The 18,402-nt window shown below is 32.9% G+C and overlaps 1 protein-coding gene across 7 annotated transcripts; it reads left to right on the top strand.

Annotated features, from left to right (window-relative positions):
- The first annotated feature begins 862 nt into the window (after nucleotides 1-862).
- On the top strand, nucleotides 863-17,429 carry ringer (tubulin polymerization-promoting protein ringmaker). Of its 7 annotated transcripts, none has more exons than XM_075305849.1 (4): nucleotides 14,004-14,210; nucleotides 16,142-16,249; nucleotides 16,589-16,973; nucleotides 17,050-17,429. In XM_075305849.1, the coding sequence occupies exons 2-4, from the start codon at nucleotides 16,215-16,217 to the stop codon at nucleotides 17,230-17,232; spliced, it is 603 nt and encodes a 200-aa protein (XP_075161964.1). In that variant the 5' UTR covers nucleotides 14,004-14,210; nucleotides 16,142-16,214; the 3' UTR covers nucleotides 17,233-17,429. The 7 variants fall into 7 exon arrangements, with proteins under 7 accessions (XP_075161970.1, XP_075161964.1, XP_075161965.1 ...); XM_075305850.1 differs by having other exon boundaries at nucleotides 16,128-16,249; XM_075305853.1 differs by having other exon boundaries at nucleotides 14,012-14,148.
- The last annotated feature ends 973 nt before the right edge of the window (nucleotides 17,430-18,402 follow it).

The raw sequence follows: 18,402 nt of genomic DNA, 5'->3' as shown, positions 1-18,402 counted from the left end.
GAAAGGGAACCAATGAAGTTGTTTCTTTTCTCTAAATGAAGATTCTTTAAATCTTCTCGGTTGTATTACTTGTGTGTTGATGACTACATAGATATTTGAAAGACGACGATAATAAAAGCTACATGGTCCAGTTAATAGTGCATTCGTATCGTCCGAAAAAAAAGATTTATTATAAAGATGATATGGAGAAATATCCAATTAGCCTGAAAATTGAAAAAAAGTCTTTATTAAATGGTTTCTGTAAAAGACGTCAACGTTTTCCCCAAAAGTTCTATACACCTAGACCTCGGTTTGCATCGTCTCGTTTTGCGTTGTTTCGAAGTTGCGTCGCTGTTGAAATAGTACTAATTTTCACTTTGCGTCGTTAGATTTTCAAAGTTGCGTTATTATCTATCTCCAATCTTTGCATAGTTTTCCATAGAAACTCATAATTCACTTTGCGTCGTTTCAGTTTGCGCCGTGTTTTTTTGGAACGTATCTGCGACGCAAAGCGAGGTCTAGGTGAACTTTTCTCCCAAACATCTTTTTTCATATTCGAAATAAAATGGTAAACGATGTTCGTCTGTCTAAAATTTCGTTTGTAATGAATCAATTTTCTTTTGAGTGTATATTAAAATTAGAAATTGATATCTTGAATATGGATACTGTTGGCCCTACCGAATTTAATTATTTTATTATTAAATGTCAACTTTATATATCCAAGAATTTGTAATCATCATTTTGTGATCCAACAAAACAACCAAAAAACTCAAACGATGATTTTCGTCTATATAACAGGGGCAATAACACTCATTTCTCCAAAATTCTGAGTGAAAATAATATGACAACGACAAAAACGATGAGAATAGCTTTGTAAAGCTTTCAGTGTCCATCAACACTTTTAGTTGTGTATCAACAATAAATCCGTAAAGTAAGCAAAAAAAACTAATAAAATACGCGGCAAAAGAATTTCAACTATTAAAATATCAAAATTCAAAATATTAACATAAATTTTTCATATCAAAAGGAAATAAACGAAAAGTGTGAGTTTTTTTAATGGCAATGTACATATATAAATAAATGTTTTAAATCATATTCGTATAAAATGTTGACTACGTACATTGGGAATTGTTTAAAAATCCTGACCTAAATTAACATTTCACAAAGTGGAGGATGGATGATTGAATCTACTTAACCTGAAAACTAATTATAAGAGAAAAAATTCATTCGCAGGCAAGATGGTTTAAGATAAGAATTCTTCTCATATTAGATATCGGAATTGTGATAGCTTCTATTGATGAATACAGCATCCTTTATTTTGCTTCAATTTGTGGCTTATTGGATAGAATCTGGACTATTAAAATCTGCATCGTCATTTATATTATTCATACTCGTTATTATTGAAATCATTGTCTAATGATGAAGGAAGTTCTTTTCTCCTCTCAAGCATCAACCATTATTAGACATAGGGTACAACTCAGAATGATGATGTATTCGTATCTGCAATTCTATGGGTAAGAAGTCATCGTAGACTAAAACAGACTCGGTGGTATGGAGGAATTCATTGGTAATCACAGTGAGGAAACATGCGCACTTTCATGTGCATACATACCCACTTCCGTGCGATTTTGGTATGATGTCATATGTAAGAGGATTTGCAACACCTCTCCTAGAAATGACTCCTACTTTTGGAGTTATCAATGAAGTTCTTCTATGGCGCCTTTTTGTCACAGTGAAAGTATTTTGTCTATTGCCAACTAAGAAGATTAAATGGGCTTTGAACTTTTACGTGACTTTCTTTTAGCACACCACAAGTTGAAGGTCTCTCACCAGATGAATTGTTTTCATACACATAAAAAAATCTGTTTGGTTTTAGTTACCAAATGTTAGAAAACAAAATTATTTTGTCTTATACACTTTCGTAAAAAAAGACAAAATGATTTTATCTGCGTACAATTTTTTATGCAACACAGAATAAAATATGATCAACATATTTTCAATTAAAATGATAATTGAATTTGATTGAAAGTCCCCGGTCTGACACATAGATGGCGTCGCTAGTAAGTCAATGAGTTTGTGAGATAGAGCGTCTTTTGTGAAGCAACTTTTGTTATTGTGAAAAAAATGGAAAAAAAGGAATTTCGTGTTTTGATAAAATACTGTTTTCTGAAGGGGAAAAAATACGGCGGAAGCAAAAACTTGGCTTGATAATGAGTTTCCGGACTCTGTCCCAGGGAAATCAACAATAATTGATTGGTATGCAAAATTCAAGCGTGGTGAAATGAGGACGGTGAACGCAGTGGACGCCCGAAAGAGGTGGTTACCGACGAAAACATCAAAAAAAATCCACAAAATGATTTTGAATGACCGTAAAATGAAGTTGATCGAGATAGCAGAGGCCTTAAAGATATCAAAGGAATGTGTTGGTCATATCATTCATCAATATTTGCAATGCGGAAGCTCTGGGCAAAATGGGTGCCGCGCGAGCTCAAATTTGACCAAAAACAACAACGTGTTGATGATTCTGAGCGGTGTTTGCAGCTCCTGAGTCCAATCGACAGTCGGCTGAGGGGACAGCGACCGGTGAACCGTCTCCGAAGCGTGGAAAGACTCAAAAGTCCGCTGGCAAAGTAATGGCCTCTGTTTTTTGGGATGCGCATGGAATAATTTTTACCGATTATCTTGAGAAGGGAAAAACCATCAACAGTGACTATTATATGGCGTTGTTGGAGCGTTTGAAGCTCGAAAGAAGAAAAAAGTGTTGTTCCACCAAGACAACGCACCGTGCCACAAGTCTTTGAGAACGATGGCAAAAATTCATGAATTGGGATTCGAATTGCTTCCCCACCCAGCGTATTCCCCAGATCTTGCCCCAGCGACTTTTTCTTGTTCCCAGACCTCAAAATGATGCTCGCAGGGAAAAAATTTGGCTGCAGTGAAGAAGTGATCGCCGAAACTGAGGCCTATTTTGAGGTAAAACCGAAGGAGTACTACCAAAATGGTATCAAAAAATTGGAAGGTCGTTATAATCGTTGTATCGCTCTTGAAGGGAACTATGTTGAATAATAAAAACGAATTTTGACAAAAAATGTGTTTTTCTTTGTTAGACCGGGGACTTATCAGCCAACCTGTTAACTATATATAAAAACGTTTAATTATAACATATTGAAAACGGAAATTATACCACGACTACAACGGAAATTAAATGAAATAAGATTATATAGCATCATTTATCTTATTCTCAATTTGGACTTCTTTGATTAAATGTAATACCTTTTATGGCAATTTAGCAATTTTCATATAAATAATTCAGATGACGATGCAAATTTCAATATTTTCAACTATATACAATACTATATATCAATTAAGCTATGTACTAATCATGTCAATTTTTTTGTTTCTTCAAATATTTTACTCTATAATGGCGTACAATAATTTTAGACTGTGTCCCATTCCCCACTGAAAAAATAATGCCACCTAAATATATCGACAAGTCAATAATAATTATTTGTCTACTAAAGTAGAAAATAAGCGAAAAGAAAAAATTATTGACCAAACAGGGAAGACAAATTCGTTTGATATCATCGAAACTAATTAACAACAAAAAAAGAACCCCCCGGTAGATGACATTGTAATAAAATAAATTTAAGCATTTTTTATACAAATTAATAAAAAAAAATTAATTAGATTTGTTGAATCCGAAAAAATCAATAAACATAAGCAACACCCAACTTTTAAAAGATTTAAATTTCTAAGAACATTAACTGCTAGCGTCGACTTGGACCGCGAATTAACGGTAGTAAATATGTCAAAAAAATTGGCAAAATTTATTTATTGGCCATTAACAATTAGTACAATGGAATTGTGTCATTAATCATTTGTTTCATTTCAAATCCATAATCCATATGAAAGCCACAATGCACAGTGGTCGGTGCTATATGGAGTTAGCGGCCAAAAATACTTCCAGTATAGGTATCATCGTGAAACTTCGGTCACGGCTTTATAATAATGTCACGACTATTTAATGATAAAATGGGATTGATTGATGACGTTTTGGTATATCCCCCCCTATAGACCGATCTCCCGATTTACTTCTTGGGCTTCTGGAAACTGTATTTTCTATCCGATTTGGAAATTGAAATCTAAAGGTATTTTAGGACCAAAAGTAGGTGAGCTGAAAATGGTGTGTATCGGTCCATGTTTTGGTATAGCCCCCATATAGACCGATCTCCCAATTTTACTTCTTGGGCTTCTAGGAACCATAGTTTCTATCCGATTTCTCTGAAATTGGAAATCTAGAGGTATTTTAGGACCACAAATAGGAGTGCCGAAAATGGCGTCTATCGGTCAATGTGTTTATATAGCCCTCATATAGACCGATATCCCGATTTTACTTCTAGGGCTTCTAGAAACCGTATTTTCTATCCGATTTGCCTTAAACTTCAAATACAGTGGTATTTTAGGACCACAAATAGGTGTGAAGAAAATGATGGTTATAGGTTCATGTGTTTGTATAGCCCCCATATATACCAATCTTCCGATTTTATTTTTTGGGCTTCTAGATAACGTACTTTCTATCCGATTTGCCTAAAATTTAAAATCTAGAATTATTTTAAGATCACAAATAGATGTAACGGAAATGAGGTGAATCAGCCCATGTGTTGGTATAGCCCACGTAAAGACCGATCTCCCGATTTTACTCCAAGGGCAGTAGTTTTTATCCGATTTTCATGAAATAGTAAAACAAGATTGTTTTGAAAAGTCGCCCTATTTTCAAGTTATTATACCCTGACTATTGTGTGGTTTAGGGTATAATTAATTGGTACTATCATTTTTTTTAATCAAACTAAGAACGTTTCTTTTTATTAAATAATTAATTTTCCCAATTAACGGTCTAAATAAAAAAATTAATCGTTGTCGATTGCAAAACTCTATTAATTGTTTAACTGAATCAATTAAAGACTTATTGAGTTTCCCACCAATTAAATTTTTGATTGAATCAATATTTTTTTTTTTTAATTTTTGCAATCAACATCACTTAAATTTTTAATTGAATCAATTAAAAATTTTTTTAATCAAATATTTTTTTATGTCCAATTAGAACTTTGATTGATACTATCATTTTCGTGATTGAAGACATTTCAATTAAAAATCAAGTATATACGGCCGTAAGTTCGGCCAGGTCGAATCTTATGTACCCTCCAGCATGGATTACATAGAAACTTGTACTAAAGACTGTCACCCACAATCGAATTACTTGGGTTGCGGTAACACTTGCCGATGGCAAGGTATCTTAAAACTTCTTAACACCAAAACTTAATTCAGTTTGACAAAATTGTCTATAGAAATAAAATTTTGACAAAATTTTCTATAGCAATAAAATTTTGTATAGAAATAAAATTTTGACAAAATTTTCTATTGAAATAAAATCTTGACAAAATTTTGAGTAGTAATAAAATGTTGACAAAATTTTTTTATAGAAATAAAATTTTGACAAAATTTTCTATAGAAATAAAATCTTGACAAAATTTTCTATAGTAATAAAATTTTGACAAAATTTTCGATAGAAAAAAATCTTGACAAAATTTTTTATAGAAATAAAATCTTGACAAAATTTTCTATAGAAATAAAATCTTAACAAAATTTTCGATAGTAATAAAATTTTGACAAAATTTTCTATAAAATGTTGGTAGATTATTTTTGGGGATCGGCTATATAACTATAGACCGATATGGACCAATCTTGGCATGTTTGTTAGCGGCCATATACTAGCGCAATGTACCAAATTTCAACCGGGTCGGATGAATTTTGCTCCGCCAATAGCTCTGGAGGTCAAATCTGGGTATCGATGGCAAGGTATCTTAAAACTTCTTAATACCAAAACTTGCTAGCGGACATATACTAGCGCAATGTACCAAATTTCACCACGTACCAAATTTCAACCGGGTCGGATGAATTTTGCTCATCCAATAGCTCCGAAGGTAAAATCTGGGGATCGGTTTAAATGGGGTTATATATAATTAACCCTTTCACTACCGATGTCCACTTAGAAGGACATTCGAAAAAGACACCAAATTCTATTTTTCCACTTAGTTTCGATTTATTTGGATGTTTATTTTAAAGTAGAGGCTTTTATCTAAATAAGCTATAAATATTTTCCATATTGGTGAGCACTAAAATACATTTTTATAAACTTCTTTAACAATAAACGAGATATATGAAAATTTGAGACAGTTTTTCTACTGTATGTTTCTAGTAAATGGACATTCATACAAAAACTATAGCTGATACTTTTTCGGGTTCTTTTTTGTATTTTTTCTCACAATATGAAAATATTATAGGCCAAATAGCGCCTATTTTCGTAAGGCCATTTGGTCACAATTCAAGATTCAAGTTTTTAGAACAAGCTCATATATCTCTTGAAGTAATTGAGGTAGGTTCTCAATATGACAATTTTTCTGCTACATGCTGTTAGTACTAGTAAAAACAGATGAAAAATTAAAGTTTTTAACATCAGGTTTATTTCGGTATTGAAAGGGTTAAGACCGGTAAGGACCAATTTTTGCATGGTTGTTAGAGACCATATACTAACACCACGTACCAAATTTCAAGCGAATCGGATGAATTTTGCTCATCCATGAGGCTCCGCAAGCCAAATCTGGGGATCGGTTTATAAGGAGGCTATATAAAATTATGGACCGATTTGGACCAATTTTTGCATGGTTGTGAGAGACCATATACTAATACCATGTACCAAATTTCAACTGGAGCGGATGAATTTTGCTCCTCCAAGAGGCTCTGCAAGCCAAATCTGAGCATCGGTTTATATGGGCGCTATACGTAAAAGTGGTCCGATATGGCCCATTTGCAATACCATCCGACCTACATCAAAAACAACTACTTGTACCAAGTTTCAAGCCGATAGCTTGTTTCGTTCGGAAGTTAGCGTGATTTCAACAGACGGACGGACGGACATGCTTAGATCGACTCAGATTTTCACCACGACCCAAAATATATATACTCTATGGGGTCTTAAAGCAATATTTCAATGTGTTACAAATAGAATGTCAAAGTTAATATACCCCCCATCCTATGGTGAAGGGTATAATAAATAAATCAATTTCGTGGTTGAATCAGAAAAAATGTGCGTACACAGAAAAAAATATCACCAGAATATTTCCAATTAAAAAGTTAATTGAAGTTGAATGTTTTTTCAATTAATAAATTAATTGATACAATTAACTTTTTAATCAAGGTAGAAACATTAGGTTAATTAAGTCAATGATTGAAAATTTTAAAATTTTTAATTAAAAAATTAATTGATAGAATTAACTTTTTAATCAAATTCAGAAGACGAAGTCAGTTAAAAAAAGTGATGAACATTTCTTAATCAAAATAAAAATTCTAAGCCAATTCAAAAAGTAGTTGAAAATTAAATTTTTAATTGAATCAATTAAAAAATTAATTGAAAATTGCTAATGACATCAATTAATTTTTTAATCAAGAATTTTTTCTATGCCCAATTAAAACTGTGATTGATACTATCATTTTCGTGATTGAAGACATTTCAATTAAAAAATTAATTGGATCAATTAATTTCGTGATTGAATCAGAAAAATATTTTTTTGTGTGTATAGTGACAACTAGTCTCATTTAGACTATTCATGTCATTGTGGTACCACAGAACCTTCTCTCCTACTAATGTGAACTGTCCAATTTTATGTTAAACTTAACGACAAGGGAGCTTAGAATAACTCAGAAAATACTGAGAGGAGACGCTAAAAACTGTTTGGTGTTTGGTTGAATCTTGGACTCAACCCATGATCATAGGTAACATATTAAAGGCTTTCGCTACATGGCACACTTTTTTTTCTCATTTTATTGTGAATTTTTTAAATCAAACATGTATGTACATACATATATATTTATGTTCAATGTCATTCGTAAACCTAATAGATCCTGACATAGTTTTCAACTATATTTTTTAAGTTCATGCTTTCGTTGACATTATCGGCAATGCCTATTGTAATTTTCGAACCATTTCACTAAGTCTGTTGAAAGCTATTTATGCCAGCAAGTAAACATGGCATCTCGTTCACATATTAGTGTTTTCCATTTTGTATACGTGCACAAAAAGAAAAAATACTTACCTATGGAACGAATGTTAGACAAGCGAAATTCTCTTTGTTGTAAAGAATTTTTTTGTTTCTAATTTGTTTTGTTTGCTTGTTAGTGTCAAAAGAAATTGTTTCGTTCCTCAAAAAATAAACTCTTCTTTCAGTAAGAAAATAAACACTGTAACATATTTTCTCAACGGAGCAATATAAAATTAAAGTACTTTAAAGTACCGATGTTCCGAAATTCGCAAGAATTTATTTTTCTTTTTACGAATACATAGAGGTACCATCGGACATCAATACAATTTTAATTTGAACTTCTCATTAAAGAGAACTATATTACCAAGATTTAAGTTGCAAAGATTCAGGGTTAAGAAATTGTGGCCAAACGAAAATTTTGCGATTCCGAATTTCGGAACATGGGGGGTAGATGGCGTTATTTACATACATATATCATGGCGTTATTTTAAAATAAAACTGAATCCACCAATCACAAAACTGACCAAAAAATTGTTTGGTACCAATTGAACCCGATCGGACTTATACAAACACCTTTAACAAGCGAATAAAGTTTGCGGCTGAAAAGTAACCACGAAAAGGTGGTAACATAATTACTAACCATGGTTAAAAAAAAGCATAAGTATGTTATTGGCACCACCGTAGTTCATTTTAATGACTGCGAAACCTCATATGTATAACATGTTTAATAACAACCATTTATTTATTCATATTTCTTTATTCGATCCACCTTATTAAACATGAAAATAATAAGCCTGTAATTGCATTCAGTATATGGTGAATGTGGATATGTATGCTACAAATGTCGAATGATTATGGATGCTCTCACTACACATTTTAACAGATTATTTTACGGAAACGGTTTGATAACCATTTTCCGTGGCTACATTAGCCTTGAACCAGTTGGGTACCAGAGAGCAAATGGTGCGTTACAAACTATTTGATGGTATTTTAATGATATAACTATAAATTGTTTGAATTAAACAATCCGAAAACGGAACGAGTAGTGTCTATTACAAATTAAAGATATATTTTATCTAAAACCAAGTAAATTTCCTAAAATTTACCCCACACTGGAAAAAATATATACGTGATATTAAATGCTATTAAATATAACCTAAATTTTAGGATGCGAAATTTGCAAAATATTAAGGACAAATTTCTTTAAAATAATAAAATTTTAATTAAAAGAACGTTTATGATCTTTGCTTCAAATTTTTTTATTAAATTTAGTACACAAATTTTGGATTTTTGCGTCTCTTTGTTAAAGCCGTATGTCTAACAGGTTGGCTGATAAGTCCCCGGTCTAACAAAGAAAAGCACATTTTTTTGTCAAAATTCGTTTTTATTATTCAACATAGTTCCCTTCAAGAGCGATACAACGTAGTAGTACACCTTCGGTTTTGCTTCAAAATATGCCTCAGTTTCGGCGATCACCTTTTCATTGCGGCCAAATTTTTTTCCCTGCGAGCATCCTTTTGAGGTCTGAGAATAAGAAAAAGTCGCTGGGGCCAGATCTGGGGAAGCAATTCGAAGCCCAATTCATGAATTTTTGCAATCGCTCTCAATTACTTGCGGCACGGTGCGTTTTCTTGGTGGAACAACACTATTTTCTTCTCCATATGGGACCGTTTTGCCGCGATTTCGACCTTCAAACGCTCCAATAACGCCATGTAATAGTCACTGTTGATGCTTTTTCCCTTCTCAAGATTGGACTCAGGAGTGTAGTGATGGAGCCATGTTTCATCCATTGTCACATATCGACGGAAAAACTCGGGTGTATTACGAGTTAACAGCTGCAAACAACGCTCAGAATCATCAACACGTTGTTGTTATTGGTCAAATGTGAGCTCGCACGGCACCCATTTTGCACAGAGCTTCCGCATATCCAAATATTGATGAATGATATGACCAACACGTTCTTTTGATATCTTTAAGGCCTCTGCTATCTCGATCAACTTCATTTTACGGTCACTCAAAATCATTTTGTGGATTTTTTTGATGTTTTCGTCGGTAACCCCTCTTTCGTTCCCCGGAAACTCATTATCAAGCCAAGTTTTTGCTTCCACCGTATTTTTTCCCTTCAGAAAACAGTATTTTATCAAAACACGAAATTCCTTTTTTTCCATTTTTTTCACAATAACAAAAGTTGCTTCACAAAAGACGCTCTATCTCACAAACTAATGGACTTACAGACGTCAAATTTTGACACGAATCATTTGAAGGTTGGTACACTCAAAAAAAGTGAACTCCCTTTTTCTCTAAAGCCAATTTAACTTTATATTAGTTCATAGAATTATTGTGTTTAGAGAAAGTTTCATTTACTTTAATAATTTTTTGCGTATGTTAGTTAAATGAACTAAAAATCGGGAAAAAATTATACAAAAAATGAGCATAAAGATTTCCTAAATTCGTATTTCTCACAAAATAGTTCATTATTTCTTCAAATTTGTAAATTTTATTACAAACACGTCCATCATGAACTTCATATGTCACTAAAGCGATTCTTGCAATTTTGAACTCCAATTTTTTCCTCCAAACTACAAAATTTTCTTTAACAAGTGAAAAAAATTATTTATGTCTAATAAATTTTCTTGAATTTGTCGAAAAATATTTACTTATTTTTGTGATATCGGCGTGATGCCAGCGTTTGTAATACTGTTTAGTTAAAAATTTCTAAAAATATTAAAAATTTTCTAAAATTAACCAAAAGTTTTCTTCCTGGTGGGTTCACTGTTTTTCAGTGTAATATATAAAAATAATATGCATTTAATACTAGCAACGCCATCTATGTGTCAGACCGGGGACTTATCAGCCAACGATGTCAAATTTTCTATGCAAAGAAACACATTTCAAAGAAATCGACCTTGATATATTATGTGAGAAATATTATATCTCTAGATTTAAGATAAAAACACTTCAAATATAGGCTAAGACTTCTTTTGAGAACATAACATCTTTGGTTTAAAGTTTTTTTTTTGGAACTAAGAAAACATTTTTTACTTTGAAGTAGCCGTTATGATTTGGTTTTTTGCCTTCCTGGAAATCTACGAATCATAAACTCTACTACCAGTATCCATGATACACGTACACTCCTAAAATATTGTAAATTTTTGTAATAAAATATTGTAATTTTTCACCGAATTCTTTTGTATTTATTTCCAAAAATAAATAAATTTGGATTTTTAAATTGACATTTTTGTACGTGAATAGCGCGAAAAGAAAATGAAAATTCGATAAATGATATCTGTTTCCTAATCCTAGATTTAAACCCAGATAGGACGCAAAAAAATGTCTTTATTATTATTACTATTATTTTAGTGAATTTATGCAATCGAGTTTCCTTTATATAGCAACATTCATATCTAACCGAATCAAATATAGAACTAACACAACAAGAGTTTCTTTTAGTGAGTACAAATGGAACGTCTGCTGAAATTGCAAAGAGTTTGCTGAAAATAGAAGAGCAGCGACATTTGTGTGTTCTCCAAGGCAAGATATAAAGATTGTGACTCCCAAAGCAGACAACTGTGTTCATAATACGTTGTCCAGCAAATAATTAAATATTTCGGTGGTTTCCATCCATAATTTTTTTCATATATATTTTTGCACGTTTAATTTACAGTTATCTTCCTCTAAAAGGAGGTTGTCACATATTCTCATGAATCAAAACAGTTTTTGCATATTCCAGCTTTAAAATATTCTTTCACTCATAGAAAAAAGTCTGCTAAAAATAGCAGTCGATGTCTGCGGTTATCTTTTTGTTGTTCAGGGTCTAACGAACAACAAATTATAAAATTTTTGCGGTTATAATTTTTCCCCAAAGTATATTTAAAAACCAAAAGTAGTTTTTGGTACTGTAATATACCTAACAGGTTGGCTGATAAGTCCCCGGTCTGACACATAGATGGCGTCGCTAGTATTAAATGCATATTATTTTTATATAGTACCAACCTTCAATAGATTCGTGTCAAAATTTGACGTTTGTAAGTCAATTAGTTTGTGAGATAGAGCGTCTTTTGTGAAGCAACTTTAGTTATTGTGAAAAAAAAATGGAAAAAAGGAATTTCGTGTTTTGATAAAATACTGTTTACTGAAGGGAAAAAATACGGTGGAAGCAAAAATTGTCTTAATAATGAGTTTCCGGGCTCTGCCCCAGGGAAATCAACAATAATCGATTGGTATGCAAAATTCAAGCGTGGTGAAATGAGCACGGAGGACGGTGAATGCAGTGGACGCCCGAAAGAGGTGGTTACCGACGAAAACATCAAAAAAAAAAATCCACAAAATGTTTTTGAATGACCGTAAAATGAAATTGATCGAGATAGCAGAGGCCTTAAAGATATCAAGGGAACGTGTTGGTCATATCATTCATCAATATTTGGATATGCGGAAGGTCTGTGCAAAATGGGTGCCGCGCGAGCTCACATTTGACCAAAAACAACAACGTGTTGATGATTCTGAGCGGTGTTTGCAGCTGTTAACTCGTAATACACCCGAGTTTTTCCGCGATATGTTACAATGGATGAAACATGGCTCCATCACTAGTCTATCCTGAGTCCAATCGACAGTCGGCTGAGTGGACAGCGACCAGTGAACCGTCTCCGAAGCGTGGAAAGACTCAAAAGTCCGCTGGCAAAGTAATGGCCTCTGTTTTTTGGGATGCGCATGGAATAATTTTTATCGATTATCTTGAGAAGGGAAAAACCATCAACAGTGACTATTATATGGCGTTATTGGAGCGTTTGAAGCTCGAAATCGCGGCAAAACGGCCCCATATGAAGAGAAAAAAAGTGTTGTTCCACCAAGACAACGCACCGTGCCACAAGTCATTGAGAACGATGGCAAAAATTCATGAATTGGGCTTCGAATTGCTTCCCAACCCACCGTATTCTCCAGATCTGGCCCCCAGCGACTTTTTCTTGTTCTCAGACCTCAAAAGGATGCTCGCAGGGAAAACATTTGGTTGCAATGAAGAGGTGATCGCCGAAACTGAGGCCTATTTTGAGGCAAAACCGAAGGAGTACCACCAAAATGGTATCAAAAAATTGGAAGGTCATTATAATCGTTGGGACTTATCAGCCAACCTGTTACAAGCTCCTAAATGCGATCAGCAAAAATTTTGTTTACTGTTATGCCTCAATTTGATAAATATTCAGATTTTTGGGCAAATACTATTCACAAAATATTGTGTTACGATAGCCCCTAAATTGACATTTTTATTTGTTCCAGTCAAACTAAAACATTTTTTAGTGTAATCGAGCAAAAAAAAAACTAGCAGACAATGTTTGCTATTTCAGCAAACAATGAGTGGTTTACAAATTTCAGCAGACTTTTTACTGTTTTAGCAGACTTTTCCGCTGTTTCTACTAACAAATCTCTTTGGGTGTATACAATACACTCTCCAAATTCATCAAAATTGAATACTGACTGATGCCATAAGAGCCCTTGTACCCTTCCCCAATAATATTGCAACAAAATTATTTACATATTAAAATGTAACATAGAATTGCAAAAATGTTTCATTCATCTATGTTTATTAATCTTTTTGAAATTGGTTTTTATTAGACTTGAATATTACCGCCTGGAACTGCAGCTTATTCTTTATTAAGGTTTTGAGTTATATATATTTTTTTTTTTAATTATGGGATTTTCTAATGACATAGTCTATTCTATACATAGAATATTTATTCCCACCAATATTAGGAAAGAACCCGCATTTTCCCCTCACTCCGAATGATAAGAATTTGTTTTTGTTGTTTTGGCATTATTTGATTCCATTGTTAAAAGAAAAAAATACAAAAAAGAAATATAAAATTATTATCACTCCGGTGTGATATGGATAGCGATATACATGCTTGTCATGTGTGTATGTGTTTTAGTTTCATTTTGGTCATGATATCATCATCTTAACGAAATAAACAATCCGGCTAATGTTTGTCATTCGAATATTTTAAAATCTTCTGAAGCGTCGATCGATCAAAACTTTGCCAATATCTATAAATTCTAACAAACCGATTTGTATGGGAAAAAAGTAAATAATTTGAGCATAAGACATTTAAACAATTGCCCATATCAAATAGCGTTCGTAGAGAGGTAAAGTGAGGCTAAATGATCTGGATATTACATTTTTATGAGTAGTGTTTTACATATCGTTATTTAAATCGTGTCTTTAGAAAAGTTTTAAACCATTTTTAATAAGAAAATGAGTAATGTCCTCTTATTAAAGTGTTCCATATAAATCTGAAGGGCAAAGTGAATATAAAACGAACTGTTTCCGAAGTACTTATACAACATAGATCGCGATGGTCAAATAGTACAAATATATGAAATACACGCATTAATTAATAGTCTATAATGAATAAATGCTGGTTAAATCTAAAATAAAATGCTTATATTGTACCTCTGAATGTATATACGCTCTTCACTTATAGAAAAAAACCTTTGCTAAAATAGTAAACACCTACCGCTGTTTTCCAACAACACAGTTACAATTTAGTAATACCTAATTTACTGCTAAAAAGTCTGTAGTTAGCCGAAAATTACTTATATTTCAAGCTGGAAGCAATGAGGACATTTTTTATTATGATTATTTTTTTAATTTACCAAATCGAACCATTTGTTAAGCGCGATACGTTTAGCTCGAATTTGCTTGCCTACTTTAATATATCCAGCATATTGAATAAAAACAGACCCCAACAGCAATAAAACAACTCACAAACCTTCCGGTATATCATTTATATGTGGTGAAACGGATTATTTTCAACTTCCAAGACTATAATTTTCGATTGTGGAAAACCGCTCATGCATTTTTGAGCGCAGATTTTCAGATTAGTTTTCAGTAATAAATGCATTTAATCGGTTGATGAGCACTCTAATTTCCTTAATGATACCATCCCCTTTCGGACTCGGCTTGTTCAAAATAAATATATTTGAGATAACATAATCTAACAAAAGTAATAATAATAATAATTCCCAGCAATAAAAGCGTCGCCAAAAAGTAGTGAACATTTTCTTTTGGATCCATAAGTGGTGAAAAATTGACGCAGAAGCGATGAATTTAACATGGGCGGATTCCGTTGCTCTGAATTTGCATCACTTCTTAAGGTTTTGGGGATGCGAATTAAAAAAAAAATTGTGATATTTTGCCAAATAAATATTTTTTTTTTATCATTTTTTTATGATTCTTAATGGATTTTAGCGCTTGTCTGAAACGACTGACCTCATTTTTTTCGATAAAATTTAAATAATTTGTACAATTTTATTAAGTCTTATTCGGTCTTTAACCTATTTGAAGCAAGAAAAGTAGTTGTATACTAAAAATTGAATGAAGTAAAAAAATATGAAAAACGAATTATAAAAAATCGTTTTTTATTTTTATTTATTTATTCTAACGTAAAACGTTATAAAATTCATGTATTCATATATTAATTTGGCCTCAGCGCCTATCGGTTATTTAGAGGCTCGTTGGCAACAAATATAATAAAGTTCCTGTGCTAAATGAACTTAAAGAAAGAACAAAAAAAATAACATCGTTGGGAGGACATTTTTGCAAATACGTCTAAAGAACAATTTCCAAATATGTGTCATTAGAACAACTTCCAAATACATACTAAATACATTCCACAGGCTGATAAACGCACATGTGTGATATTGGTCTACTTTGGATCTTAATGTGACAAAGTAGATAAAGGATAGTGTGTGTAGTTGTAATCAGTGGTATAATATAAGGACAAATATTGTCATATGTAAAAAAGTATCAAAAGAACACTCAAGCTGTTTGTATCATTTTAAACGCGGCTATAAAAGGTGGTTCCTCTTTATTGAGCTAAATATGGAATCAGGGAGAGGAGTTCACCACATACTCTTCAACCTATCATCGATCGTATTTAACTCTTTGCTCCCATTTATTAAGCGGTCTTATTGAAATCCTTATAATTAAGTTGTGTGCCAATTGCAGGCGATTTTAATACCGTAATTATTAGAGTTTTATAAAACTATCATCTAACTTAGTAATACATATACAGGTCGTAATAGAAAATCCATTGCAATTTGTCAAACTTTTCTGTGATCGAGACACTATATATATATTTACAAAATATGCATAGTATGGTTGCTCGGATTGCAGCCTACAGGTAAGTCGTCTAAACATGCATACAATCTTAATGTTATTAATAAATCAATCAATCATGCTGACAAACAAAATTATTAAAATTCTTCTTGTCTTAGGAACTGAATAATTTTTGGATTTTGGTTTTTATTCACTAATCATTTTGTTGGAGAAATATTTGTTTGCTGTCTTCCAAATGGGTGGTGCGATAAGTATTTAGCCTGATGAAATAGCAACTTGACATCGTACGACGGGCATTGTTTTAGATTCTTATCGGACCACCCACGTTATATAATAAACCTTTAACACTTATTATGACAACAATAATTTTATTAAAATCATCTTCCCTCCAATTTCGTTGTAGAAACATGTCGGACGAAGCAACTAATGGAACATCATCATCCCCAGCTCCCCCCGTTGCAGAAATGGCTGAAATGGCATTGGAAGAGCCTAAGGTTTCATTCCAAGATCAATTCAAGGCATTCTCTAAATTTGGTGACACAAAATCCGATGGAAAAATGATAACCCTCTCCCAAAGTGATAAATGGATGAAACAGGCAAAAGTTATAGACAAAAAAATCACCACCACCGACACTGGAATCCACTTCAAGAAATTCAAATCAATGAAGATTTCCTACAGTGACTACAACAAATACTTGGAAGATTTGGCTAAAACCAAAAAGGTTGAATTGAAAGAAATCAAAGATAAAATGGCTTCTTGTGGTGCTCCAGGTGTGATGCATGTATCCGTAAGTAAAATTGTTTACACCTAATGACTCAAGAGGTAATCATATTCAAATCGAATCTAATTTCTCCTTCATATAGGCTGGCAAGGCGGCTTCTGCAGTTGAACGTTTAACCGACACTAGTAAATACACAGGATCTCACAAAGAACGTTTCGATGCCAGCGGCAAAGGCAAAGGTATAGCTGGACGCAAGAATATCGTTGATGATTCCGGTTATGTTTCCGGCTACCAGAATAAGGACACCTATCCCGAAAATAATTAGATTCCCCCTTTAGACGCAAGAATAATCATTTCTACATTCAATTTAAATTAATTTATTAACAAAGTGAATAAAAACGTATGATTAAGTAATATAATTTAAGTAAAACCAGTAATAGTTACAGCCCTTAAATATTCACCTATCTACTTGTACAAGAAAAGTACGATAAATAAAATTTCTCAGAGTTTATATACAAATAACTATTTGTCTTGTTTTGCTTTTCATGCCATTTCAATAAATTGTAATTTTTGGCTACCTACGAATATGATCTATTCCATGTAGGAATAATGCGAAACACAAATTCAATCGTTATTATTATAAGGTATGATTTGTATGAAAAAGTAACATACAAGAGTTTGCAACTGTTCTTTGTGATGCTTGGGGTACCCAAGCAGCACTTATTTGCTCACTATATGCCACCAAGGTGAAATCATAAAGAGATCTGTGTCCACAATTGAGATTATGGACAGACATAAAACGTTGACAAACAAAAGCAAAAAAACTCAATTCTGTTGATCAATGATGAAAACACCGGCTGATAGACGCTGGTACATCAGCATCAGTGGGAAAACGAAAATAGGCTGTAGGGAATTTTGTAGCGATTGGTACATCTAAGTGATCTGTGGCATTTGCATTTTTTAAATGAATTGAGAATTGATAAATATACAAATCTAACAACTAATTTATAAGAAGCTATTTACTCTTGGTATTTCACCAAATATCAAAATGGGTCTTCTAAAAATAGTTATGCCACAATACTTATATTTTTTTTTTGTACAAAGAGCCACCGTTAGCATGCCCGCCTTGCACACAAACGGTCTTGGGTTCAACCCCAGTTTCGACTAAACATTCCCGAGTGTATTACAACTAAGCTATGTCGTTTCACAGTCACTCAGCTATAAAAAGGAGTTTCCTTGTCATTGAGCTAAACATAGAATCGGGCATAAGAGAGAATTTCACCACTTGTGGCATAACAATCGACTGAATAGTCTACACATAACCGAACCTAACCATGGTATATTTTGATCACAATTGAAGATTATTATTTTGAAATACTTACATAGGACACGGGTCACTATCTGACCAACAACCCTGTCAACATTTTTTGAATTTGACGGCGCTTCTGAGAATCCCCACCACGTCGAAAACAATCGCATACGACATCCAAAAAAA

This window comes from Haematobia irritans, chromosome 4, assembly GCF_050003625.1.
Source record: "Haematobia irritans isolate KBUSLIRL chromosome 4, ASM5000362v1, whole genome shotgun sequence".
NCBI lineage: Eukaryota > Metazoa > Arthropoda > Insecta > Diptera > Muscidae > Haematobia > Haematobia irritans.
The sequence above is the reverse complement of the archived record's forward strand: the minus strand, read 5'-3'. Positions and strand labels throughout refer to the sequence as shown.